The 27,130-nt window shown below is 29.7% G+C and overlaps 7 protein-coding genes across 7 annotated transcripts; 2 read left to right on the top strand and 5 right to left on the bottom strand.

Moving 5' to 3' along the window:
• Positions 1-93: 93 nt before the first annotated feature.
• GO595_002126 (CK1 family protein kinase) lies at positions 94-1,215 on the top strand (the record flags this gene model as incomplete). Its single annotated transcript, XM_067915001.1, has 1 exon — positions 94-1,215. One exon carries the CDS (start codon positions 94-96, stop codon positions 1,213-1,215), a length of 1,122 nt encoding a protein of 373 aa, XP_067777812.1.
• Positions 1,216-1,766: 551 nt separating this feature from the next.
• On the bottom strand, positions 1,767-2,495 carry GO595_002125 (leucine-rich repeat domain-containing protein; the record flags this gene model as incomplete). Its single annotated transcript, XM_067915000.1, has 1 exon — positions 1,767-2,495. One exon carries the CDS (start codon positions 2,493-2,495, stop codon positions 1,767-1,769), a length of 729 nt encoding a protein of 242 aa, XP_067777811.1.
• Positions 2,496-6,007: 3,512 nt separating this feature from the next.
• Positions 6,008-7,207, bottom strand: GO595_002124 (uncharacterized protein; the record flags this gene model as incomplete). Its single annotated transcript, XM_067914999.1, has 1 exon — positions 6,008-7,207. One exon carries the CDS (start codon positions 7,205-7,207, stop codon positions 6,008-6,010), a length of 1,200 nt encoding a protein of 399 aa, XP_067777810.1.
• A 105-nt stretch (positions 7,208-7,312) lies between these two features.
• Positions 7,313-10,540, bottom strand: GO595_002123 (axonemal outer arm dynein intermediate chain 1; the record flags this gene model as incomplete). The annotated part of the gene is made up of 1 exon (XM_067914998.1): positions 7,313-10,540. One exon carries the CDS (start codon positions 10,538-10,540, stop codon positions 7,313-7,315), a length of 3,228 nt encoding a protein of 1,075 aa, XP_067777809.1.
• A 2,905-nt stretch (positions 10,541-13,445) lies between these two features.
• GO595_002122 (beta-adaptin-like protein a) lies at positions 13,446-15,608 on the bottom strand (the record flags this gene model as incomplete). Its single annotated transcript, XM_067914997.1, has 1 exon — positions 13,446-15,608. The coding sequence occupies one exon, from the start codon at positions 15,606-15,608 to the stop codon at positions 13,446-13,448; it is 2,163 nt and encodes a 720-aa protein (XP_067777808.1).
• A 1,951-nt stretch (positions 15,609-17,559) lies between these two features.
• On the top strand, positions 17,560-18,264 carry GO595_002121 (putative lysophosphatidic acid:oleoyl-CoA acyltransferase; the record flags this gene model as incomplete). The annotated part of the gene is made up of 1 exon (XM_067914996.1): positions 17,560-18,264. The coding sequence occupies one exon, from the start codon at positions 17,560-17,562 to the stop codon at positions 18,262-18,264; it is 705 nt and encodes a 234-aa protein (XP_067777807.1).
• A 3,992-nt stretch (positions 18,265-22,256) lies between these two features.
• GO595_002120 (uncharacterized protein) lies at positions 22,257-24,896 on the bottom strand (the record flags this gene model as incomplete). The annotated part of the gene is made up of 1 exon (XM_067914995.1): positions 22,257-24,896. One exon carries the CDS (start codon positions 24,894-24,896, stop codon positions 22,257-22,259), a length of 2,640 nt encoding a protein of 879 aa, XP_067777806.1.
• Between the last annotated feature and the right edge of the window lie 2,234 nt (positions 24,897-27,130).

Raw genomic sequence — 27,130 nt, 5'->3', positions numbered from 1 at the left:
ATTTTGATAGACCACACAGAATAATTGAATGATATGTTAACCAACTTTTTCTGAGCATTTTTTTCTTTCTCTAAAACTTCAAGGAAATTTCCCATGAGAACGGGAACAATTGTAGGTCGTTTTTGTCTTGGCCCACAGATAGGTCAAGGTGCCTTTGGGAAAATATTTGCTGCACGTGATACTGAAACCGGTTTACTTTATGCAATTAAAAATGAGTCAGCCACAGCAGAACGAAGAACATTAATATTTGAAACGAAAATTCTTCGCAGAATACAATCCAGCCCATACTTTCCACGATTTTTTGATTCTGGCCAATATAATTCCTTTGACTGGATTGCCATGGAACTAGTTGGTCCATCAATTTCTGCTGTTATCAAGCACACAGTATTACACAAACTTTCAATTTCCACAGTTATTCGTGCAAGTATTCATGCACTTCGCGGTATACAATCTTTACATGAACTCGGTTTTATTCATCGTGACATCAAACCAGCCAACATGTTAATCCGTTTATCCAAATATCCCAACCAACCACCTATTTGTCTTATCGACTTTGGGCTTGTCCGAATATATCGTGATCAAAAAACCGGCCAACACATAAAACCACGTCCACGTACAGGTTTTCGAGGTACTAAAACGTATGCTAGTCTTAATGCACATGCAGGTAACGATCTTTCACGACGTGATGATTTAATTTCATGGTTTTATTTTGTTTTAGATGCATTACTAGGCGATTTACCATGGAAAGGTAATGAGGACAACACCGACATTGCCATGCTCAAAAGCAAATACGATGTCAAAGCTGCCGTTGAAGATGTTGCTCCGCAGTTATTTGACATTTGGCAACACATCACATCACTTAACTTTGAAGATGATCCGAACTATCAATTTATACTTCAAAAGCTCAATGAAATAATGAGTGATAACCATATTATTGATGATGACAAATACGATTGGGACGAATATATGAGTCAATATCGAAGACAACTTACAAATGAGTTCGGAGTCGCATTAAGAATCGACGGCGGAGCTGACATACAGCCATATTATACAGAGTTGGGCGTGCCGCCAACAATAATGAAAGAAATGTCGGATAAGAAAAGAATGTATCAGCCATTGTTACAAGCAAATGTGCCAAAATACCATGGAAAGAACTATAGCATAATGCAATACAGTGAGCTAAATGAGAAAGACGACAAATGTGGATGCTGCTGAATGATAGATTTTGAATTTGAATAAAAATTATATGTTGATAAACAGAAATATTTTTAGTTGCGAGAAAATATATCATTGGAATTAAATGAATAAAAATATATGTTTCTTAAACAAAGAAGTGAATTTACATTACGAAATACTTCGATTTCTTCCTTGACACCAAAACCACATTGATAACAACAACACAAGCTTCATAAGTTCACAAGTGGAAAGCATATTTTGACCAATTAGATGACATGAAATTATAATTCGCGAATTAAATGCAGTAAACCTTTTTACATTCTTGAGATATAATATTATATATTATATATTTTCATCCACTTATAAAAATAATATTATAATTCTTTGCTGAACAATAATAAGATTCTGAAATTATTATTTGTAATTTCAGTAACGATTCTCAAAAATCAAATCATTCTCGAGAAGTCATTATTTTTATGTAAATTCGCTTATAAAAAGAACTTATAACACTTTGCTGAACAATAATATGTTAATGAAATTTTTACATAAGATTTAAATTAAAATTTTTCGGGCTCAAAAGTTGTTTACTTTCATTGGAATGCGTTGAATTCCTTCTTCCTTTTCGTAATCACAACAATGACAACGACCACAACAATCACTACGACTGCAGCCGGGATAGTTATTGCCAGTATCAACTTCGTCTTATCTGAATTTGACTTTTCCGGGTCTTCTGGTTCTGGTTCTGGTTCCGGCTTTTTCTCTCCGTCGACTGTAACTTGGATTCCTCCGAATGTTTTTCCTTCATACTCTTTTCCAACATAAACAGTTGAAGCAGGAACACCCGAAAACGGATCTTCGCCAAACTTCGGCTCCTTGACGCCATTGTATCGAATATATTTGAGGTCACTGCAATCCAAAAACGCTTGTCTTTCAATAGCGTTCACATTTTTGCCAATGGTAATTGAAGCCAATCCCGAATTATGGAACGCATATTCTTTAAATGTAGTAACTGTGTCTGGCACTGTTAAGTTCTTCAAGTTATAACATCCAGAAAAAGCTTCGACTCCAATTGTATCGACTTTTTCGCCAAAAACAATTGAACTCAAAAGTTTACATTCTTGGAAAACGTGATCTGCAACTAATGTAACCAAGTTTGGTATAGTAATCTCTTTTAACCTGACGCATGAACAAAAAGAATACGAACCAATGGATGTGACTGTGTTTGGGATCTGAATGTTCACTAATACCTCGCAACTATGAAAGACGTCATGTGGTAATTCTTTGAGATCAATTCCTTCTTCAAAAATTACTGTTTCCATTTTGTCGCAATTTTGAAACGCATACCATCCAATGGTTTTAACACTTTTAGGAATTGTAAATGTTTTCAACCCGCATCCTTGAAATGTTTGATTGGCAATCACTTCGGTGTTTTTCCCAATTTGGAGGTTTTGCAATTTGGAACAAAAATAAAAAATTCTGGGACTAAGATAAGTAACAGTATCAGGAATATTAATTTGGGCTAATGAATTGCATGATTCAAAAGCTGAATATCCCATTGATTTTAAATTTTTCCCAATGCTAACAGATACTAATTCATAACAATCATTAAATGCAGATTGTTCAATCGTTAAAACATCATCACTAATGCTGACGTTTTTTAGATGAGGCCATTGGTAAAATGATTTTTCACCAATTATTTCAACACCTTTCGAAATAATAAGGCAATCAGTGGTTTCTTTATGGGAATTATATTGACCTTCAACAATTTTCTGATTATCCGAAATCGTGAGGGTTTCTGATCGAGCATTGAATGCAAGTAGAAAGACGAACAAGCTGAGGGTCATTTTTGTTTCCCAACAAACCCCCGTTCAAAATTTGAATGCAACTGAAACAATTGTCAACTGACAGCTAAGTCTTAACAAAACAAAAAAATTGAACAGAAAACACATTTCATTTAAAACAATAATATCTCTAAAAGTAAACTACAAACATAAAAACAAAGCTTAAATGTCCTTCGCATCGAGAATTATTTTATATTATATTGTCAAATAGCTGATTAAAATATACGTTTAAACATAATATAAAATTTTTTTTTCAATTGCTGATTTTAGAACACATCACAACTCCAAAGAAATAATAAACGCATATTAACGTTATTTATTTTACTCAATATTTGTGATAAAATGTTGTAATTGATAAAATTTCATCTTATCGTTTCCAAGGCAGTTATTGGAGCATTCCATTAATCATCACTGTGATGTGCATCTTGGGGAAAATGAAAAGTGACAGCTTCACCTTGGGTACAATTGTCACTTTTCTTGTCGCACCATTTTTTTATTGATGGAACTTTCAAAATCATTAGAATCAATCATCTTTAATCTCAACGAAAAAAATTTCGAAACATCAGTTCAGGCAACAATTAGTTTATTTGTAGATAGGCTACCATATACATTTAACTATCTTGTTTCTAGACTTATCTATTCAGCTTTTGTATCTCAATCAAAAAATGAAAATATATATATTAAATATTTATTAACTTTAAAAGGAAAAGAAGATGAAAAAAATAAAAACAAAAGTGAAACTGAAGCTAATCTTGTTCAAATCTTTTGTGAATATTTACTGAAAATAGAAAAGCAAGAATCATATTTCCCTCTTGAAAAGATGATAGAAGAAAAAATACTTGAACCATCTTCAGTGATGAACATGAACACATTTTATTTTTCTCAATATAAAACAAAAGAAGAAATATACAAATTAAGGACCAAATTTCTAAGACCACAATTCCTTGAAGAATTCACCTCAGCACTTGATGAATTATCAAAAGATGATTGGAAACGTCATATGCAATATGTAAAAGAAGGAGTTAATCCATTAGAAATTGCGAAAGTACTTCGAAATGATGATTTAGAAAAGCTTCAAGAAATATCATCACATAATAAATTTGACTTTAATCAAATAATTGAGCCATCACTTTATGAAAGATGTTCATTTATTAATACTAAAAATGTTTCATTAATTGATTATTGTGCATTTTTTGGTTCGATTAAATGTTTTAAATATTTGTTATTAAATAATTCGAATATCAAAAATACATCTAAATATGCAATTGCAGGTGGAAACTTAGAAATTATTCATTTATGTGAACAAAATAATTCATCATTTGAAGGTGCATATGAAACAGCAATTATGTTTCATCAAAATGATATCTTTAAATATATTTATGATAACAGCGATCGAATTTCATCGAAATGATATTTTTCGTTATCTTTATGAAAATAAAATTGGAAAAATTTCCAATGACGGAAAAAATTCATCTTCAATGTTTTCTTTCCAAAATTCATCTTCATTATTTTCTTTTACGAAATCGGATTCCAATATCGAAAATCAAGATAAATGTAATTTAAGTGAAGAAAACCTAATATATCTTGGAAAAAAATGTATAGAATTTGATAATTATGAAATCTTCATGTTTTTAGATATAGAAGGAATGAAAATGAATAATGAAATTATAAAAGAAATAGCATCAAAAGGAAATACATTCATAATAGAAAGTGACATAGAAAGTCAGCAAATTCCAAATACAATTTTACCATATTCAGTTAAATCAGGAAATATGGAAATAGTAAAATTACTTTTAGATAAAGAAGGAATTGATGTTAATGCAAAAAATATTCATTTTAATAATTTAGAATATGTATTAATAATTTGGAATATGTTTTAATAATTTGGAATATGTTTTAATAATTTGAAACAGCACTTCATATAGCAGTTAAAAATAATTATATAGAAATAGTAAAATTACTTTGGATAAAGGAATTGATGTTAATGCAAAATGTATTCATAAAAACTGTTTATCTTTTTAAGATTTTAGCAAAATTAAAACATCTCTTAATTGAAAGTTGATGATACTCCAAAATAGGTGTATATTTATATTATTTTTATATGAAAAATCTTTATTTTTCCATAACTATTGAGTTGAGAATCAATGAGTATTCTGAGAAGAAGATTTTTTAAACGTGCAATGTACCATTCAAAACATATAAATACAGAAAAATAAAAATTAAAATATATTTTTCCATCGATGCAATATAATTACTTTAAAAACTAATTAAATTCTTTTTTAATGTTTAAATTTATATTTTATATATTATTTTATTCATTTTATTTACTATCAATTTTTATTTTTACTTTTTATTTATTAAACTTTTTTTTTATTCATTTTTTTTTTCATTCTCTGAACAGTCGCTTTGTATTAATGTGTTATAAATGATAAAAAATTGTAATAATTACTCTAATTCCTTTCTCGAATGAAAGGCTTTATAATAATATTTTTAATATCAAAAAGAATATAAAAAATAATCATTTTTCAGAATATTTTTGATGCATCATATTCGATTGATAGTGAGATATTTGAATTTGTGCGAACTTTTCTTGTATCGTGGAGGTTATATGGTAAAATTACCCTTTCGTTTTCGGTTTGTTCATTTCCGTTACCGGTTAAGAACACACAAAAACGATCAGTATATAACCGCCATTATGGCGGTTAAAAATCAAACCGACGTTTTTTCGTTCGAACAAAATCAAAATGTAAATATCTTTTAATTCAACACTAAACATAAGATAATATTAGAGATTCATGCTTACATCTATTTATTGATATTGGTATTTAATTTTGATATATGTCTGTAGAAATTCATACTTTTTCGCCATCTCATTCAAGTGACTCCAAAACAAGCCATAAATGTTTATTGACAGCGAATTCTTTTTCTTCAGCAAACAAAGCATTCTAAAAACCGAATAATTTCAAAGCGTTTTTTAATATTCAACTTACCTATGCAGTTAATTTTGCTTGCTTTATCAAGTTTTGCCATTGGGAAGCCAGGACAAAATTTTGGAACGATATCAGATACGATGTCTTTGTGCTTCCGATTGTTATTTTGATTACATTTTCTTTATCCGCTTCGGACTTCGACAGCGTCAAGTTTTCGATATCAGAGCATTGCACTGCGACTCCGTCTTTTAGTAAACTATTACTCGAGCGCGACCAGAACAAAATCGATGCCTCTTCGACAAGCCTAAGCTCGATGTTTTCTTCCCATTTCTTCGATCTAATGGACATAGTCTTGTTCTTTATGATGGAAACTTGCGCCTTGTGGACATCATAACGCGAAACGTTTTGTTTCGCTGCGCGCGTGGACTGTATCGTGGACTCGCTCCTACCGTATGTGCCTTGCGCCTTCTTAAGTCGCGAAATGACTCTTTCTGATACTAAGTTTCCGACTTTTAATAATTCGTATTTCTCTCTTGGAGAAGCTTTGATGACGTCTAATAGGAATTTGGACGATTCGTCAGTGTCCATACACTTAATAAGTGCAGACGCATTGAAGCGAAGTGCTTTAGTGGCAAATGGATTATCAATTAATTTGATTATGATCTTGGTCCAAAGTGCTAAATAAAAGTTGGAGATGTTGGGATTGAGAATTGAGATGGGTGAGGCGATTTTCATAAGACTTTGTGCATCAAATTCTTCGGCTATTGTGGCAACTTGATCAAATTTGTTAACTAGAATTTGAATTAAGGATGAAAATGAGAGGTACCCTACAAGGCTATGATCTGTAATGGATAATATTATCTCTTTGTTGATATTAAGGTACTTATTTGAATTATTTATTATCGCTTGAGTAAGAACTGATAAATGTGGGTAGAAAGATTCAACAGCATATGGAAGGGTAATTGATGTGTGTGTAATAATTTTGGATATTTCGACTAATTGAATAAAGATTCCTTGTAACATATCTGGTTTTGCATTAACAGCATTAGCTAATGCGAACAAGATGGCCGATGTAGTTCCCCACTCAGGCTCTGGCGAAGAACAAAGTGCGAAAATTACCAGATTAAGATCATTAAGTTTCTCTAATATTTTTTCTGGGTGAATAAAAGAATGTGCAACGAAAGAGTTTGCTGCGTGGTACCTCACGTTGTCATCGGAAGACATTAACTGCTCCAAAACTTCTTCGCTCGGCGTTGGCATCAGTTTATTCACAGTGACTTTTTCAATACAAACATATTGTAAAGTTATCAAAAAACAAAAAAAATTTAAAAAAATTTGAAGTTAACATTTTAATTTTGTTCTTGTTCATTCATCAATAAAATCATTTGAGTCATTTGAATTCGCTTCTTCTCTCTCTATTTCTAGTTTAAGTTTTGGATCGCTTCTCGAGCTGCTTCTGCGTCCGCTGCTTTGCTCTTCCTCATTATGTTTGCGACTTCTGGAGCTGTTCGTACTTCCGCTGCTTTGTTCCTCTTCTTCATTCTTTTGGCTTCGCGCACTACTTCTGCGTCCGCTACTTCGTTCTTCTTCTTCGTTCTTTTGGCTTCGCGCACTGTGTTTAGGTTCACTTTCGCCATCTTTCTCCAGTTTAATTTTCAGTCTTCGTCCACTGCTTATCTCCTCTTCCTCGTTGTGCTTATCGCTTCTTGCGCTATTTTTATGTTCACTTTCTTCTTCTTCTTCTTCATGTTTTCCACTTCTCGCACTACTTCTACGTCCGCTGTATTGTTCTTCTTCTTCGTTCTGCTTTCCGCTTCGCGCACTGTGTTTAGGTTCACTTTCGCCATCTTTCTCCAGTTTAATTTTCAGTCTTTTTCCGCTGCTTATCTCCTCTTCCTCACTGTGATTATCGCTTCTTGTGCTATGTTTATGTTCACTTTCATCCTCTTCATGTCTTTCAACTTTAATGCTCAGCTTCTGTTCGCTCTTTTGACTTCTGGAGCTATTTCTACCGCTACGTTCTTCTTCTTCTTCGTTATTCACCATTTTAATTTTCAGTCTACGTCCGCTGCTTTCTTCTTCCTCACTATGCCTTCCACTTCGTGCACTTTGTTCATGTTCACTTTCGTTTTCTTTCTCCACAACTTTTATTTGAAGTCTTCGTCCGCTGCTTATCTCCTCTTCTTCATTATGCTTATCGCTTCTTGCGCTGTGTTTATGTTCGCTTTCATCCTCTTCATGTTTTTCAAGTTTAATGCTCAGCTTCTGTTCGCTCTTTTGACTTCTGGAGCTATTTCTACCGCTACTTTCTTCTTCATTGTTTAGCTCTCGAGTCTTTGTGTTTGATTTGTCTGAGTGATGTTCTTCTTCTTCGTTATTCACCATTTTAATTTCCAGTCTTCTTCCGCTGCTTATCTCCTCTTCCTCGTTATGTCTTCCGCTTCTTGCACTGCTTCTACGTCCGCTACTTCGGTCTTCTTCTTCATTATGTCTTCCGCTTCTTGCGCTATGTTTATGTTCACTTTCATCCTCTTCATGTTTTTCAAGTTTAATGCTCAGCTTCTGTTGTTCTTCACTCTTTTGACTTCTTGAACTAAGTTTGCGTTCTTTAACTTGTTCTTCCTCTTCATTTCCTTGGCTGCTTTTGTTTTCTTTATCATCATCATCATTCTTTTCTATTTTGATCTTAAGTTTCTGTTCATTTTCATCATTATCATTTTGTTGTTTTTCAATTTTCACTTTCAATTTTTGTTCATTTTCTTCTTCTTCGTTATTTATTTCACCTCTTTCTCTTACTTTCTGTTGTTCTTCTTCATCATTTCGTTCCACTTTCACATTAAGTTTCTGTTCATTATCATCAATTTGTTGTTCTTCATCTTCTGCACCTATCACAATTCTCTTTTTCTCTACTACGACTTCAGCTTCACCATTTAATGCAGCTTCGAATTCTTTTTCTATTTGTTCCTTATCGAATTGTTTTTCTTGTTTCTTCAAAGCGTCTTCTTGTATTGCGCTTGCTCGTGCTTTTTCTCTCATTTTCTGTTCCTTAAGGAATTGGTCGTAATTTTTAACTCTTTTACTTTCTCTACTCATCATACCATTAAACAATGACTTTTCCATATTTGTAATATTTCTTAAAGGTTCATTAACTTCTAATAACGTTGCAGTACCATTTGAATCGCCAACCATTAACATATTACCCAAATTATCCATTCGCATTGCATAGATTGGATAATTTCCAACAGATATAGAACAAATTGGTTCCTTTAAGCTTTGTATTAAGTCCCACGCTTCGATTTTTCCCGATTTATTCGCAATATATATAACTGTAGTTCGTGATAATCCCCAAATAGCATTCGTCAAATAATTCGGATGTGAAGGCAAGTTAATTAATGGCGTTTTGTTATCTTCCGTATAAAACTTACAACTCCAATCGGAAATAGTACAAAAATATTTCGTTTCAATTGGATGTCGACATACTGAATATATCGGTCCATAATGTCCTGGAAATATATTCGAAATACGATTGTTCGGATCAGATGACTTACGATTAATAGTTAAAACTAACCCTTCAATGGTCCCAACCATATATTTGGTGGGAACACCTGTGTGATAATCAATACAACGACCTCCAAATGGACCTTGATAACCTTTCGGTATCATTTCTTGTGATGGTAATAATGTTATTGTCTCTAATGGTTCATACGTCGATCGCGTGTCCCATGTCATAGTGGTTCCATCAGATGAGACAGAAACACATTCAAAGGCGGTCTTGGAATTGATCCATTTAACACTGTTGACAATGTCGCGATGCGACTTTTCAATGGCGCTCGTCCAAATTGGTAATGAGCCTTGACGCAAATCCCATAAACATAATGTCCCATGTGACATTCCACTGACTAAGATGTTGTTATCTTTACTGTTGTACTCTAAACATGTGATTGGTGATGATGGATGAAGTTCATATTCGGGTAAACTTGGACATTCTAAATTATAAATAAATGATTCATAATGCGTGGAAGAAGATGATAAATCGGTGGGGGTATAACATATGGCTATGCGCTTGTCACTGGACCATGATATCGTGGAGATTTGTCGTGATGGAAATCGATCTCGAAATATATTTATGGTCTTGATTTGTGGATCTATAACAGTGGTGGTCTTATCACTGGTTGAAAAATGATCGGAATATAGATCTATTGATTGATTTAATTTAACAGTGTTTTCCGCTGTTATGGACATATCACGAAGTTTGGAAACATATCCATCACGTTTTTCAAACTTTTGACGTGTTTGTTTACAGGATGTGGCATTCGTGGAATCAACTCCTTGAGGCCATCCACCTTCTTTATGATAAACATCTTTGGATTCAATCTTTGTAATTTCTGTGTTGACTGAATGACATGAATATGGGATGGATGCTTGAATCCCTATTCCAAATGGATTAATCGCTTCATATTTTGATCGAAGTTCAGGATCGGGTTCAATGCTTAAAAATAAACGAGCATTTGTTTCTTCTAATATGTTTGTCGGACGACCAAAATCTGTTCTTCTTGTTTTATAATGATAGCTGAGATCAATTGTGGATGCCATTGGTGAATAACGAATTTGGCGGTTATTCAAAATTTTAACAGAATCTGTTAATTATTGTCGAAGTTTACAAAAAGTAACAAAAAACGTTTAAATGAATGTGTTTTTTACATCACATGTCAAATGTAACAAAAATTTGCGAATTTTAGCTTTCCAATGGTGATACGCTTGGTGCAAATAGTCCAATGAAGTGTCTTATTACAGATATATGAAACTCTTTGTGGTAACTACCAGCAATTTGTTTTAAATTTTTTCTGTCAAGAAGAAACTATAATGACCTTTGTCAGAGCTTCAATTCTTCTGATGATGAGCTCATCTCATAATCTTTTTATCACAACAGCAAATGCCATCAAGAGCGCCAAATCAAATTTTTCAATGCTTGAAAAATATGTTATGTTATTTCAGGGTAAATTATCAACAATGTTTTGCGATGAAGCTCCTTGGAAAGAAAACTTTTTACAGTTACTTAATTCCTTCCCTATCATTGAAGGAACCATTGGCTTCTTATTAGACGTATTCAATGTTTGGAGCTTGCTAAGAACTCTCTTCTTCGCGTTTTGTTCGATTTTGTCAAACTAAATGCAGTCGAATTATCAAAATTTTATGCGACACTTTCAACATTTTGTGCAAAAAATAGCATCAGTTAAAGGAAAGAAAAGACAAGTGGCTGAGTTTAACAGATGTAATGGAGCGGAAGCAATTAATGGTGTTGATGGAAAAGATCAATTTCTCCAAATTTGCCAATTTTATAATATAAATGTAAAAAACTAAAAATTTTAATTTAATTGATTTTTTTATATAAAAATTTTCTTTGCTCTCAATATATATAATTTATGTTGGAAAATCAACGAATGTATTATCATTGAACCCATAGCAGTTATTTAAATAAAAGCAATTGCTACCAATATAGTTTCAAAATAATTTCAGAATTCCTATTACAAGAAAAAAAATTAATGATAATACTTATAAATTTATTCATTAAATATTTATTTTTGAGTGTGTAATAAAACAAATAATCCGATCATTATAAATAGAAAAATAACAAACAATTTGAAATTGAGTTTACAAAATAATATAAATAATTTAAAAATGTTATTTCGAAACATAAAATTATTTTAATAAATCCAAAACAAAACATATAAATAATTTTAACTATTATATTAACTTCTTTATGTTCAGAGAATAATTTAACTATTTCTATATGACCTCTTTGAGATGCATAAATAAGTGCTGTATCAAATCATTTAAATAATTTCCAAATAATAATTTGAAATTTTAAATCGTTGACATAAAATTCAAATAAAACAAATATATATTTTTAACATTAATATCAATTTTTTTTTTTTTGTTCAAGAAGTAATTTAACTATTTCTATACAACCTTTTGAAGATGCTAAAATAAGTGCTGTACTAAATAATTTAAATATTTTCCAAATATTATTTTGAGATATTAAATAATTAAAATAAAAATTATCTTTAGCATTAATTTCAATTCCTTTTTGTTCCAAAACATATATAACAAGTTCAAGATTTCCTGATTTGGAAGCAAGAACTAAAGTATCTTTGGGCACATACAAATATAATTCATTTAGAAAGTGCTTTAAAAGAAATATATTTCCAATAATCACCGATTTTTTAATGATAGATTCATTAATTTTCATACCATTTTCTTGTAAAAATAAAAATATTTCATAATTATGATGTAAAATACATTTCTCACCTAATTCTTCTAAATTATTAATTCTACCAATTTTATTTTCATAAAGATAATGAAAAATATCATTTTAATGAAATTCAATTGCTACTTCATATGATCCATGAAATGAAGAATGATTTTGTTCACATAAATGGATGATTTCAAGATTTCCACCTTCAACTGCATATTTACCTGTATTCCGAATATAAGAATTATTTAGTAATAAATATTTAAAACATTTAACTGAACCAAAAAATGCTGCAAATTCAATTAATCTAACATTATTTTGGTTAATAAATGAATATCTTTCATAAGGCGATCTTTTAATTTTTTGATTAAAATCAAAATCATTTTGTGATGATATTTCTTGAAGTTTTTCTATTTCATCATTTCGAATTATTTTTGCGATATCATTAGGATTAATTCCTTCTCTAATTAATTTTTTATGAAGAAAACCTACAAATACATCGAAAATTTTTGATTTACTTTTATTATTCTCCTCGAATGTTTCAATTTCTTTGATAAAATCCATATATATTTTGGTATCATTCATTAATTTAATGGAGAATTCATATATCATCTGACTAATAATTAGATTTAAAGAAAAAGAGAATTTTTCATCAAATTTATTGATTATTAAATATGCTGATTGCTTAATATTTTCGTTACATAAACCAAAAATTATTTGTTTCAATGAAATAAGTTTTTCAATTTCATCAAACATTCAACCAACCAATTTTTCACTGTCTTCAATAGAAGAACTTTATTTGCTATAGTAAAATTTTTTTTATTAATCTGTTTAAACATGAAAATTATTTACACTTTCGTTGTTGTTCTACTATTAAAACATGAAAACTGTATACATTTTCGTTCTAATATTTAAACAGAAAATTATTTACATTTTAATTGTTGTTCTACTATTTAAACAGAAAATTATTTACACTTTCGTTCTACTATTAAAACAGAAAATTATTTACACTTTCGTTCTACTATTAAAACAGAAAATTATTTACACTTTCGTTCTACTATTAAAACAGAAAATTATTTACACTTTCGTTCTACTATTAAAACAGAAAATTATTTACACTTTCGTTCTACTATTAAAACAGAAAATTATTTACACTTTCGTTCTACTATTAAAACAGAAAATTATTTACACTTTCGTTCTACTATTTAAACAGAAAATTATTTACATTTTAAAATGAATTTCATTTTATTCATTAAAGAGCCCAAGCCAAAAGTCTTTGAACTGCTCCGCCAATGAGTCTGTCTCCGCCTTGATTGTGAACGACATTTCTCCTCCTTTCTCTACGCATTCGATGAGCACCAAATTTCCTTCGATGTATCCGTACGCGAACACCTTCGATCCGCCGTCCTCAGTTGCGCCCGACGCCATCACTCCGACGTTCGCTGCCACGAGGGCGTCAACGAACGAAGACAAGTCGAGCTCGAAGCCGAGGCTGACGGAGTCCTCGATGATGTGCACCTCCGAGCTCGTCCACACGGCCTGGAAGTCCTCCGGCGATATCTCTTCGAAGTCCTCGAGGCGATGCTCCGGTTGGTCCTCTTCTTCCTCTTCGTCGATTTCGAGGTCGAGTTCTTCTTGTCCTTTGTCCCAATCTGCTTGTGGCTGCTCGTATATGACTGAAAATGTATTAAATTCATCGAATATCATATCTGTGTTTTCGGCATCAGCGTCTTCAACAAATGGTTCCATGCTTTGCTTGGAAGTCATTAATGCTGCGCGTGCTGCTTCTAAATCGGTCTTGAATAAGTTGTATAAGAATAATGCGCGTGATTTAACGCCGGGATGATTATCTTTGACACCTAATGAAAGAGCTTGCGCTAATACAGGTCGTGATTCACCAGGTGTAATAAAGAATAATTTGGCTAAGGCTGTCATTAAACAAATCTTCATCATGGATTGTTCATCATGTGCTGAATTATCGTCACTTTTTGTATCGGCCGGGGCGCCCCACGAGCGTAACATGAGGTGCTCCAAACAGTAGACACTGTCGGGCAAACGGTCGCCATATTCACCGAGGATCCATGCATACGAACCAAGGGCTGGGCCTGAGAGTTCGTTGGGTGGCTCTGCTGGAAGTAAAGATATGAATTCTGGAAGTGATAGAGGAAGTCTTCTCATTAAATCGGGTAAAATAATGAGACATTGATTGATGAGATTATGACGCTTCATATCAAAGAAAAGACGCATCTTGGAAATAATGAACTGTACTGAGGATGGAAGACGAAGTGCTAAGTCACGCATAAGTTTGATGGCATATTCAATTGTTAATGGTTTTTCAAGAAGAACATAACGAGCTGTGGTATCAACAACTTCTCGAGCGTAAATGTCATCTGTTATAACTTCAAGAAGTTCAAACTTAGCGCGGGCAACTGTTGGATCATCTGAAAAATTGACATAGAAATGTGGAATATGTGGCTTGAAAACAGTTGGGAAGCGCTTTGCAAGAACTATTAAGTGTTTGAGAAGGCAAAATTGAAGTTCTGGTGAAGCTGAATGTATTTGTGTGATGAATTTTGGTAAGGCACGTCCAACAACTTGACGTTGAAGATCGCCACGTTCATTTGTAAGTGTGATAAGAATCTTTGCAGCAGCAGTAAGAACGGCAGCTGCAGATGATGTTAAGAATTGATCAATGATGTTCATAAGGTCATATCGTTCTTTGTCTGAGGACGGAACATATTGAGAAATAACTTGCATAGCTTCTGATTGTGCCCATTCACTGAATTTTGGTAATGAATTGACAAGATGATGAATAAGACTAACATCGAAAGCAATACCACCATCGTCCTTAAGAATGTCAGCAAGAGCAAAGAGAGAGTTACAAATGATTTGTGGATCACGATCACGAAGTAATTCATATAAACGATTAACAATACCTTTTTCTTCGATTGCTGAATGCATAACACGATTTAAGTGTATTGTGGCAAGAACAGCCATTCTTCTTACGTATGGATTTGTATCTGCAAGACCAAGAGCAACAATTTTTGGAAGTTCATCTTGCATTGTTGTGATTTCAATATCACAGATTGCACGAAGAGCCATACCACGAACAATTGGATTATCACTAGCACAATCTTTTAAGAGTGTGTTTGTAATGAGAATTGATGTATTTGGATCTTTGCGTGCAATACTTGTCATAATAGTGTAAACCATACGCTTGCATGGAATATCATGTGTTTCAGAAGCCATAATAATAACTCCTAAGAGAGGAGATACATCAACACCCCATGTAAGTTGATTAAGAAGATCTTGAAGACCTGCGCGAACAGCAATTGGGTCAAACTTGGCTAACGCCTTATCAAGATCAGCTTGTGCCCATTGAAGGTTATATGGAAGCTGAGATGACATCCAAATGTCACTTTTTGCGATCCGACGACGATCCGTAACGGTTTTTGCTGATCAACGATAGTTAAACGGATTCTATGTTATCTTGTTAGATATATTGGAAAAATTTTATTAAGAAATGATAAAACACATTTTATTAAACAGATTGTTGCTTCAAATAAATGAAAGCAGAAATAACGGATAATATAAGTTCTATGATTTCTATTGTCATGCAAAATGCATTGAATATTAGTTCAAGCCGTAGTATATATGATTGGTAATAAACAAAGTAGAAATTACATGCAAGAATTGCAAATAAAGAAGAAATGGCAAAAAAGAATAAAGATGATGGTTCACATCTTGCAAGTGCATGTATACCTATTTGGTATTTCAAATATGTTGTAATTCCCCAAAAGATATAGTATGTGATTTCGAGTCCAAAATATGAACCAGCATAAGGAAGAGTAACCCTTTTGTAAATATACAGACAAACATTGATCACAAAGATCCAAAAAAACCACCATCTGCTAATTTTCATGAGAAGACTGAGCCAGATTGCTGGGATACATGGTTTCTTCTCAATCATTTCCTTTTGTACGTTTGGAGTATTTCGAAAAGTGGCGAAAAACGTTTTTTCAAAAAAATTGGAGAAAGAACCCCGGAATTCCTTTAAGCATTTTTTCACATTAAATAAAAACGATCCTCTTCCATTAGATGTAGATCCAGCAGCAATCCATTTTGAAACGTAAATTTATTTCTTATCCTATAACTCATATCGAAAAACCCATAGAAATAGAAAAAATGATCATCCAAAATAAAAAAGAAAGTAAAAAATTAAATGAACAAAAAGAAGCACAACAAATGTTTCAAGAGATTAATGACTTTGAAAAACGTAATAATGGAAAAGCATATAAAACAACACAAACTAAGTCACCAGAACCAAGAGAAGAACACCAACTTTCCGAAAAAATTATTTGTAAGCCACCATCTCCAATTCAATTTTATGACATTTATCAAACCAAATCAAATCATCAATTTTCCACTAAAGATAAAACAACTCACAAATACGAACCAAGAGCTGGTTCTTTTTCTATTCTTGATGAACCTATTCTTCCATCACATGCATTTAATTCTTATCATTTTGAATATCTAAAAAAGCCATTTTATTATACAACAAAATGTCAAGACAAAAATGGTATTCCAGTACTGGATAAAACTCTTCGTGATTCAAATGAACGAAAAAGAGCTGTTTTTAACAGTGTTGTGAATTCCAAATTAGAATCCGAGAAAAAGAAAGAGCAAAAAGAATTACAAAGAATGAGCTTAAAAAACAGAGAATCAATACAACAAAAAAGAGAGAAAACAAATCAAATGTATATTAAAACAGGACAAAATTGGGTATATAAGAAACCATTAAATGTTCAGCCTAAAAATGTTATTACAAACGAACAAAAATTATCTGAAGAAGACATCGAAGCTATTAATCATATGAACAAAAGAGACGAAGAAATAATGAACGAAATCAAAGAAAAGAAATCACAAGAAATGTTTAACATACAATACACAAAGAACTGAACAAATTACAAAAGCGAAATTATCGATGATCTCATCTGAAAAGATAAAATAGTTTAAAATTTGATAATGAAAAATTTACAAAAAAGTGCTCTTCAGTTGGTTAGACGGCTTTGTAAACTATTCAAGCTAAGCCTCACCTCACATAAAGAAATTTTCAAGCAAAATGAAAAGCCCCTTGTGGGTCGATCCCAAAACTGGAATTAATCCTTTTGAACAGAAGCATGAAAAAACAGATTCAGTAATGAAATTCATCCAAGTCATATTAGGCATTTTAAAATTTCCATTATTTTTTCTGTTATTTGGATTAAGCTTTTTTTATTACATCTTATCTCTTGTGGTTCCAATTCCAACCATTAGGAAGCTAGTTCTTAGATTTTCTTCATATTTTTTTTTCAGAATAATGTTAGCCTTAACAGGAAATTATTCCATTCCCGTTATTCCAACCCCACTTGTTGAAACAACAGCTGAACCTGGTGAACTAAGGGAAGTTCAACCAGGTGATATTATCATCACACAATTTTCTTCATATTTAAATTTCTTCTGGCTTCAATACAAATATTCTCCCATTTTTGTCATACCTAAAGATTCCACAACCGTTACATCCGTTTCCATCTACTCATTATTTTTATCAATAATAATGGACATCAAAATCATTGGTAAAGAAACATCACTTAACGATGTTATCATTGCTGCCAAAGCCTCAGGTATTCCAATTGTTCTATTTCCCGAGGGTACCAATACCAATGGATTTGGAATTTTGCAATTTTCACATTTTGGTGACAAAACCGATTTTTCGGGAATTCATTTTCATATTTTAAGTTTTTCACATCATTTGTCTAATAACATTTGCCCAGTTTATGTGTACGGCGGCGGATTTTCTCATCTTTTTTCTACAGTCGGCAGAGTTGTATCGAAAATGAAAGTTCGCGTTGCACTTCCACAAGACGTACCGAAACATACGGATGAAATAGACGCGAAATTCATTGAGCGTTGTAGGGAAATCCTTTCGATTATTTCGAGAGTGCCAATGATTTCGGTGGATAAGGAATCAAAGAAATTGTTTTTAGATAACGTAAAAAATAGAAATAAGTTACATAATGAATAAAATTTATTGTTTGAAAACATTTTTATTAATTAGAGCTTTCATAAAAGTTAATGTTTCAACTCAGCATTAATTTGTAAATATATCGAAACACTTGAATTATGTAATTTATTTGAAGCTTGTCTAGAGACAAAGTATTGATATTGTATTTATAGATGAAATCTCGCTAACATTTCTAGTTTTATTCGTAATAAGAATATCTATATATGTTCATGAATTATAATTTGATCATCTGAAGGTAAAAATTGATTTATTAGGTAATTTTTGGTGTGCTAAAAAAAGTATGTACACTTAATGCAAAGTGAGTGTTTTTTAACCCTAGAATAGAAAATTTCAAATTTTCTTTGCTGGGCGAAACTTTTTTTCTATTATTTCGACGGCTTCATGGTTATAAGTTGCTTGAGCTATACCATATGCTGTATTAAATATTTTAAATAATTTCCAAACATTATTTTGATATATAAAATTATTTAAATGAATTTTATTAAAGGTATATTAATATCTTTAGCATTTACATTGATTCTTTTTTGATTAAGAAGTAATAAAGCCACATGTGAATTACGTCTTTTCAAAGATATTATAAGTGCTGTTTCAAATAATTTATATAATTTTTATATATTTTTTTGAAATCATAAAATATTAAAAGAAATTTTAAATAAAACGAATAAATATTTGTTGTATTGATATCAATTCCTTTTTGTTTAAGAAGTAATTTAACTATTTCTGTATGTCCATTTTCAGATGCTTTCATAAGTACTGTATCAAATAATCTAAATAATTTCCAAATTTTATTTTGAAATATGATATTACCAAAACTAATATTATATTATACAAATAAATATCCTTATCATTAATATTAATTTCTTTATGCTCAAGAAGGATTTTAATAATTTCTATATGCCCATTTTTTGCTGCTATCATAAGGGCTGTTTCAAACAATTTAAATAATTTCCAAATATTATTTCGAGACAATATATATATAGAACAAATTAAAAACGATATAAAAGAACATTTTTTTCATTTATGTTGATTCCTTTATGTATAAGAAGCAATTTAGTTATTTCTATGTGATTACCAAGGGATGCAAAACTTAGTGCTGTCCATAATATTTAAAATAATTTCCATATATTACTTCGAAATATAAAATAAGTAAAATAAGAATCATGAAATACATATAAACTGTTTTAGAATTGATTTCAATTTCTTTTTTATCAAGAAGTGATTTGACAATTTCTATAATCCCTTTTTGAATTGCACAAATAAGTGCTGTTCTAAATATTTTAAATAATTTCCATATATTATATTGAAATAATAAAATATTAAAAGAAATTTTAAATAAAACAAACAAATCCCTTTAATATTAACTTCAATATCTTTTTGTTCAAGAAGTAATTGAACTATTTCTGTGTGCCCATTTTCAGATGCATAAATAAGTGCTGTGTTAAATATTTTGGATAAATTCCAAATTTTATTTTGAAATATTAAATTATTAATACAAAATTTAAATCATTCAAATAAATGTCTTTAATATTAACTTCAATATCTTTTTGTTCAAGAAGTAGTTTAACTATTTTAATGTAACATCGTTTTGATGATATTATAAGTGGAGTCTCAAATATCATAAATAGTTTCCAAATAACATTTTAAAACATTAAATTAATATTATGAATTTCAATTGAATAAAATCAATATCTTGTGTATTAAAATCTATCTCTCTATGTTTAATCAAAAACATTGCTATTTCAGTGTATCCTTTTTTCAGAGATAATAAAAATGGTGTGTCAAATATTTTAAATAATTTTCACATATTATTTTGAAATATAATAATATAAAAATAATATTTAAAAAGCATAAATAAATATTTTTATACTCAAGATCTATTCCTTTTTGCTCAACAAGTAAATTAGCTATGCCAATATATCCATTTTTCAAAGATATTAAAAGCGCTGAATTAAATAATTTAAACAATTTCCAAATATTATTTAAAAATTAAAAATTGTTAAAACAAAGATTAAAACATATAATTAAATATCTTTAACATTAAGATCTATTCCTTTTTGCTCAATAAGTAAATTAGTTATGTCAATATGTCGATTTTTCAAAGATATTAAAAGCGCTGAATTAAATAATTTAAATAATTACCAAATATTATTTAAAAATTAAAAATCGTCAAAATAAATCTCAAATGAGATGATTAAAGATCATGAACATTAATATCAATTTCTTCTTGTTCAAGAAGTAATTTAACTATTTCTATATAACCATATAATGATGCATACATAAGAGCTGTATGAAATAATTTAAATAATTTCCAAATAATATTTTAAAACATAAAATTATAAGAACAAATATTAAATAAAACAAACAAATATTTTTAGCATTAATGTCAATTTCTTTTTGTTTAAGAAGAAATTTGACTGTTTCTAAGTAACCTTTTTTAGATGCTAAAATAAGTGCTGTATCAAATATTTTGAACAATTTCCAAATTTAATTTTAAAATATTAAATTACAAAAATATACATTATATAAAACAGGTGAATATTTCTCACATTGATATATCTCTTCACATAATTGAAAACATATTCAACAAATTCAATATTCTTAGAACCAGCACATAGAACAAATATATCATTTGTAAATTGATAATCTTTAAGCAAACTTCCTAGTATAAATAAATCACAAGTCTGCATTAATTCAATTATATAAGATTCTGTTATCTTTATATTTTCTTTTGGAAGCAAATAATAAAGAATTTCATACGAATTACATAAAAAACATTTCTTCATTAAAGCATTTATATTCACATCGAATTCTAATTTATTTTCATAAATATATTTAAAAATATCATTTCGATGAAATTCAATTGCAGTTTCATATGCATTTTTAAATGATGAATGATTTTGTTCACATAAATGAATTATCTCCAAATTTCCGCCTGCAACTGCATATTTACCTGTGTCTTCTATTTTAGAACCATTCATAAGTAAATATTTAAAACAATTTACTGAACCAAAAAATGCAGCATAATCAATTAATAGAACATTCATTTGATTAACAAATGAACATCTTTCATAAAGTGATGGTGCAATGAATCGATTAAAGTTAAAATGTAATTGAGAAGATATTTCTTGAAGTTTTTCTATTTCATCATTTCGAATTATTTTTGCAATTCCATTTGGATTATGTCCATCGTTAGCCAATTGTTTATGAAGCTCCCAATCATTTTTAGAAAGCTCTTCATAATCCTGAAAAAAGTTTTGAGAGAATTGATCTTTTGGGTATCTGAAAATTTCTTCCATGGATAAATATTGCGCAAAATATATACTGTTTTCTTTATTAATTATTATACGAACATTTACTAAATTTTGTTCAAACATCTTTCCTAAAAGATAATTTGATTCTTGAGAACCTATTGAAGTTAAAACATCCCAAAAAATATTCATTATATGAGATTCTTCGTTACCATATTCCTTTTCAATTTCTTTGAGAAAATCAAAATAAATGTTACAATCTTCCATTTGTGCAACAAAAGATGTATATACCATTTGACATATAAAATTAAAAAATGGATTTGGATTATTTTTGTAAAATAAAAATCGTATAGAATTCGCAGATTCTTCAATATTTTCACTATTCAAATTAAAAATAACTTCTTCAAGTGATATCAAATCTAGAAAATGATCTTCATTTTTGCTTTGAATAGTTTCAGATGAAATTATATTGGCTTTTTGCATAAATATTTATGAAAATAAGTTGACAAATTCATTTCCACTTTTTGAGCATTAAACAAAAAAGTACTCAATTCAACAACCGTAAATGTTGCTGAAAAAAAGATGATAACATACAATACTGGAGTCATACAGTCGAATTTTTAATTCAGCAAATTTTAAACAATGAGTTTTCAATGTTTACAAATAATGTTTAAACCAAAAATTATTTTTCATTATAGAGAAATTTTAAAAGCTTTTATATCAAATTCATTGCTAAAAAATATTTTACTTATGCCTAAATTGATAAAGATTTCTCTCTTCTTGTTGAAGAAGTTTTAGTTGTTCATTGATTCTTTGTTGCATATTCAGCTTACGAATCATTACATTCCCTTTCTTTGGTCTTGCATTCTCTTCCTGATCGAGTTTCTCTTGAACAATTGCTTTTGAGCGCGAAATTACCGAATCAGCATTTTGTGATACTTCCTTTACAAGCTTATTCATAATTCCTTCTGGATCACCTCCTTTCAGAAGGACCTGAGAAACAAGCGCAGCAATTGTCGCCTTAATTATACGTGAAGCAGCAATTACTTTATATTCAGCATCAGCTTCATTCCCATTAACTAAAGATTCAGCGCAAATGATAATAAGTTCTGATGCTTCTGATAACTCTTGCGCTGCTTTAATGAGACCTCTTTCATTTTCAATCTTTTTATTAGATAAAAGTAATTTATTTGTGATATCTTTTGCTCTTCTAACAATTGCTGCTGAAGCAGAAAATATTGGATTAGCGGCTGATATTAAATAAGCAGCAAGAGTTCCAGATGCAGCTTCAAGATTAGAAACATCTATATGAGATTCTTCTTCGATTTGAAATTCTGTTTCTCTTTTAACTTGTTCTTCAAATTCCTTTAGTTTTGATGTCATTAATTCAATTGCATTCGATGTTGCATTTAATTCTTTTGTAACTTGATCTAATGAATCATCTTCAACTACAATTTCAATTTTTGATGCAATATCAGCAAGTTTTATGCATTTTTCAAATGTAGTATCAAACATTTTAATTGAATCACACATTTCTTGTTCAAAATTCGGAGTACGAAGAAGTCGATTCTTTGTTGCTAATTGAAGATCATTAAGTGCACTAACAAGTGAATAAATAGATGTTTGTTGTTCGACTTGAGAACTTGAATCAACTGTAACAACAGCCATAATTAAAGCTTTTTCGATGAATTTGATTGTAGCATCACGAACACTTTTAATCGCATCTAATAACTCACTTGAAGCAACTGAATATGTTTCAATTAACGTTTTAAAGTTACTTGTCGTTTTATAAACAATACGTTTAGCTATATTTATTTCTTGAAGTGCTTCGCTTGGTGATGATTTAACTTTTGGTAATTGTGGTACTGAGTAATCACCTGGAACTTTTCCTGCAGCTTCTTTATCAGGTTCAATAATAACTATATCTGTAAGTGCTGCACCAGTTTTACACATATTAAGAGTTACTTTACATAGGTCAACAACTGATAAATAAAGAACTTTTGGTGGGAAGATATCATTAAAATCAATTTTCTTTGTGGATTGAATTACTGAATTAACTTTATTTTCTAATTCATTCATCAAAGAACCTATTTCAGTTGATGTTTTTCCAACAGCTTTACTTCGAACTTTGGAAACAGATGATTTTAATTGATTTGTAATATCATTAATGTTTTGAATTATATCTTTATAATGAGATTTATACATTTCTGGAACAAGCGCAACTGATACTAAAGCATTTAATCTTGCAACTTGTACAACTAATGTTGATAAATTAGCAAATAACATATTTTTTATGACTTCGAATTCAGAATTTGCTTCCAATGAATAAATTTCTTGGTTTTCAACAATATTTATTAAGGAATCAAATTGGTTCGTCATTTTTCGATTAATTCTTCTTAACTCTGGTGAAATATCTTTTGATGAATTTGATATTGATAATGTCTTTTCTATAAATTCACCAAAATCTAATGCAAGTTGACTGAAACAATTTGTAAATGTAGCAGATATTGGCGAAAATGTAATTCCTGAAATAATTAATGAATGCATAACAAGAATTATTACATCTGAAAAATTAAGAAGCATTGTTTTAAGTGAATCAGCGAAAATTGTATTATCTTTACTCTTTTCTTTAACTAATAATAAGATTTTATTAACTTCTTCAGAAAATATTTCTGATTTATCATAAACAAGATCACATATATCATCCATATCATGAAGATCACTAAGTTTTGAAAATTGATCAGGAATAATTTGAAGAAGTTTTTCTGCAAACTTTAAGATATATTCATTAAGTTGATCTTTTGTTACTTTATTTCTAATAACTAATTCTAATATTTCACGTATTGAAATTTCGTTTTGTGGAAATACTTGGAAAAATCCTTTAAGATGATTTAATGCAGATATAACTTCAAGTGTATCATTTGTTTTTGTTAATTTTTCTTTAGTACGAATAGTATTTAAAGAAAAAATAATTCTTTTTAGGATTTTTGCAAGATAATCATCAATCTCTGATTGTTTAAGTCTAGAAATTGGATATAATCCATGAATTTGTGAAATATTCCCATAAATCTTCATAAATTGAGCTGAAGAATTATGATTTAATTCAAGCGTATGATGAATAATTTCAATTAACTTTGTATGAAGACGAGAAACAATTGGTCCAATTGTTTTCCCAAAGTTGTTTTCATGAACTGCAAGAGAAACAGAAAGTGATGCGAAGCCTTCAATAAGTGAAGAACGATCTGTCGTTTTTGCAGTTAATAATTGATTTAATGCATTAGATAATTTTGATATTGCTTCATCAATACTCAAAATTTTGGACTGTGTTGCATTAAACCATTGATTAATAGCAATTTTTGTTTCAGGATTAGTTGAATTCCTCATAGTAAAAATGATTACATGTGCAAAATGTTTAAGTGTTGGCGATTGTAATGAAAATATTTTTGCATTTAATTTTTTCATTTCTTGAACTCCACCAAGTTCTGTGCTTAGAAGTGAAGGTCGAAGAAGATCAAAAGCATTTGAAATAAGACTTTCTAATGTTTTAATAATAGAAGGAATACATTTTTGAAAATGTGCTGCTTCTGGATGATTTTCTCCTGCTGCTTTAGTAATTGCAACAGGCCAAACAATATCATAATATGTACGCAATGATTTCATTCCTGGTATAAAAGTAAGATTTGAGTTTGATTGATTTTTTATAAATAAATCACACATTAATATATAAATGAAAGGTGTTGATAAATAACATATTGTTTTTTCATCCAATTTTTGTATGTTTTTTTGTGATTCCATTAATAATTCAGATGACTTTAAAAGATATCCTACAATAGTTGAATAAAACATACTTTGTTCATTAAATGAACATAATGATGGTAGAGAAGTAACAAAATTTGGTATTTTAGAAAGAAGCGAACAAAATATATCAATTGCTTGTTTGAAAATTTGATCAAGTACATTTCCATTTACTGAAAGAAGTTGAATAACTTTATCTCTAATATTTGAAATTTTGGAAATATTATTAACCATAGTTATAATATCTTTAAAATCATAAAGTAAAATGTTAGGTGTTGTTTTCATTAAAATTTGTGTTTCTGATAAAATTTTTAAAGTATTTTGAAACTCTCCTTTTCCTCCAAGTAATAAAACAACAGATATCGGGAAAGTTGCAATATTTGAAATTGTTTGTGAAATTATTTGTGTTGATGAAAAAATTGCTAAATAGAATTGAGCAACCCATTTTGAATATCGATCACTTAATTGTATTATTTGTTTGAGAATATCAGATAAATTTTCTTTGATATTTTTATCACTACAGCTTTCAATAAGCTTTCCTAAGGATAATGGAAGTGGAATAAGAGCACAAAAGAATCGTTGTTGAACTTGAATAAAATTCTTTGATTCTACATCAAAATCAATAATATTTCTTATTGTCAATAAATATAAGTTAATTTCATTTAACATATTTTCATCAAAAAATTCAAAATTTACACTTATAAATTTGAAAATTTGAGAAACTAACTCACGTGTTTCATTAAAAACGCTTTTTGTTATTAATCCAATTATTTTTGCTAATGATATTAAGTTATCTGATGAACTATATATATCAGGAAGAATAGATAAACTATAAATTATAATACTGGATACAAGAAGCGCTTTATCTTCTCTTTCTATTTTCTTATCTTGAAGAAATGATGATAATGAATTAAATGTTCCAATAGCATTTTTTCCATATATTTTAACATGTTCTTTTGTATTAACTAATACTTTTTTAGCAATAGCTAATAAATCATCAAATGATTCATTCATGTCCATATAAGATCTCTCAAATTTATTTATAATTTTATTAATAGGAGAAACAACAAAGTTCATTTCAATTCCATTGAGAGATTGCATTGATTTACATAATTCAAGAGTAGCATTAGCAAATTCATTGGAATCAGAAACAAAAGGCTGAATTGATCCGAGTATGGTAGATAAATTTGGTAATTGTAATAAAATTTGTTGAATTGTTTTGATTATTTCTTTATGATTATCTTTTTTGATTTTTATTAGATTTCTTGACAATACAATTATTTGCTTTGACCAAAAATTTAGTTGTTCTTGTTGTTTAGGTGATGCCTTAATGTTTTTGTTTACTGATAAATATATTAACTCAATAAATAGAAAATCAAAAGATTTTAATATGTTAGAAATTTGCTGTGAAATATTTAATTCTTTCTCTGGAATTGATTTAACTTTAACATTGCTTTCCCATAATTTTATGTTGTCATTAATCTTATTAAATTTCTTAATAGTAGAATTAACTTTCTCTATAATAATTCCTTGACTTTGAGGAATGGTTTTACGAGACTTTGGTGAAAATTGAGGAATAAATTTTTCTATTTCTTTCAATTCATTCAACGACTCTGAAATCAATTTATCATTATTTGTTTTAGAAACATGACTTTCAGGAGCTTTTATTGCTTCTTTCAATGCAGGGCATAAAGCAATGACTTTAACATAATCACATCCAATTGGAGGCAATGGTCCATTCGGTGTTTGCTTTACTCTTTTTAATATAATAGTCAATAAATCATAAATTGAATCTGCTATTCTTTTTGCTCTTTTAATTTCAA

Source organism: Histomonas meleagridis (assembly GCF_020186115.1).
Source record: "Histomonas meleagridis strain 2922-C6/04-10x chromosome Unknown contig_16, whole genome shotgun sequence".
In the NCBI taxonomy this organism is placed as follows: Eukaryota; Parabasalia; order Tritrichomonadida; family Dientamoebidae; genus Histomonas; species Histomonas meleagridis.
Note: the sequence above shows the minus strand (reverse complement) of the source record. Positions and strands in the feature narration are given on the sequence as shown.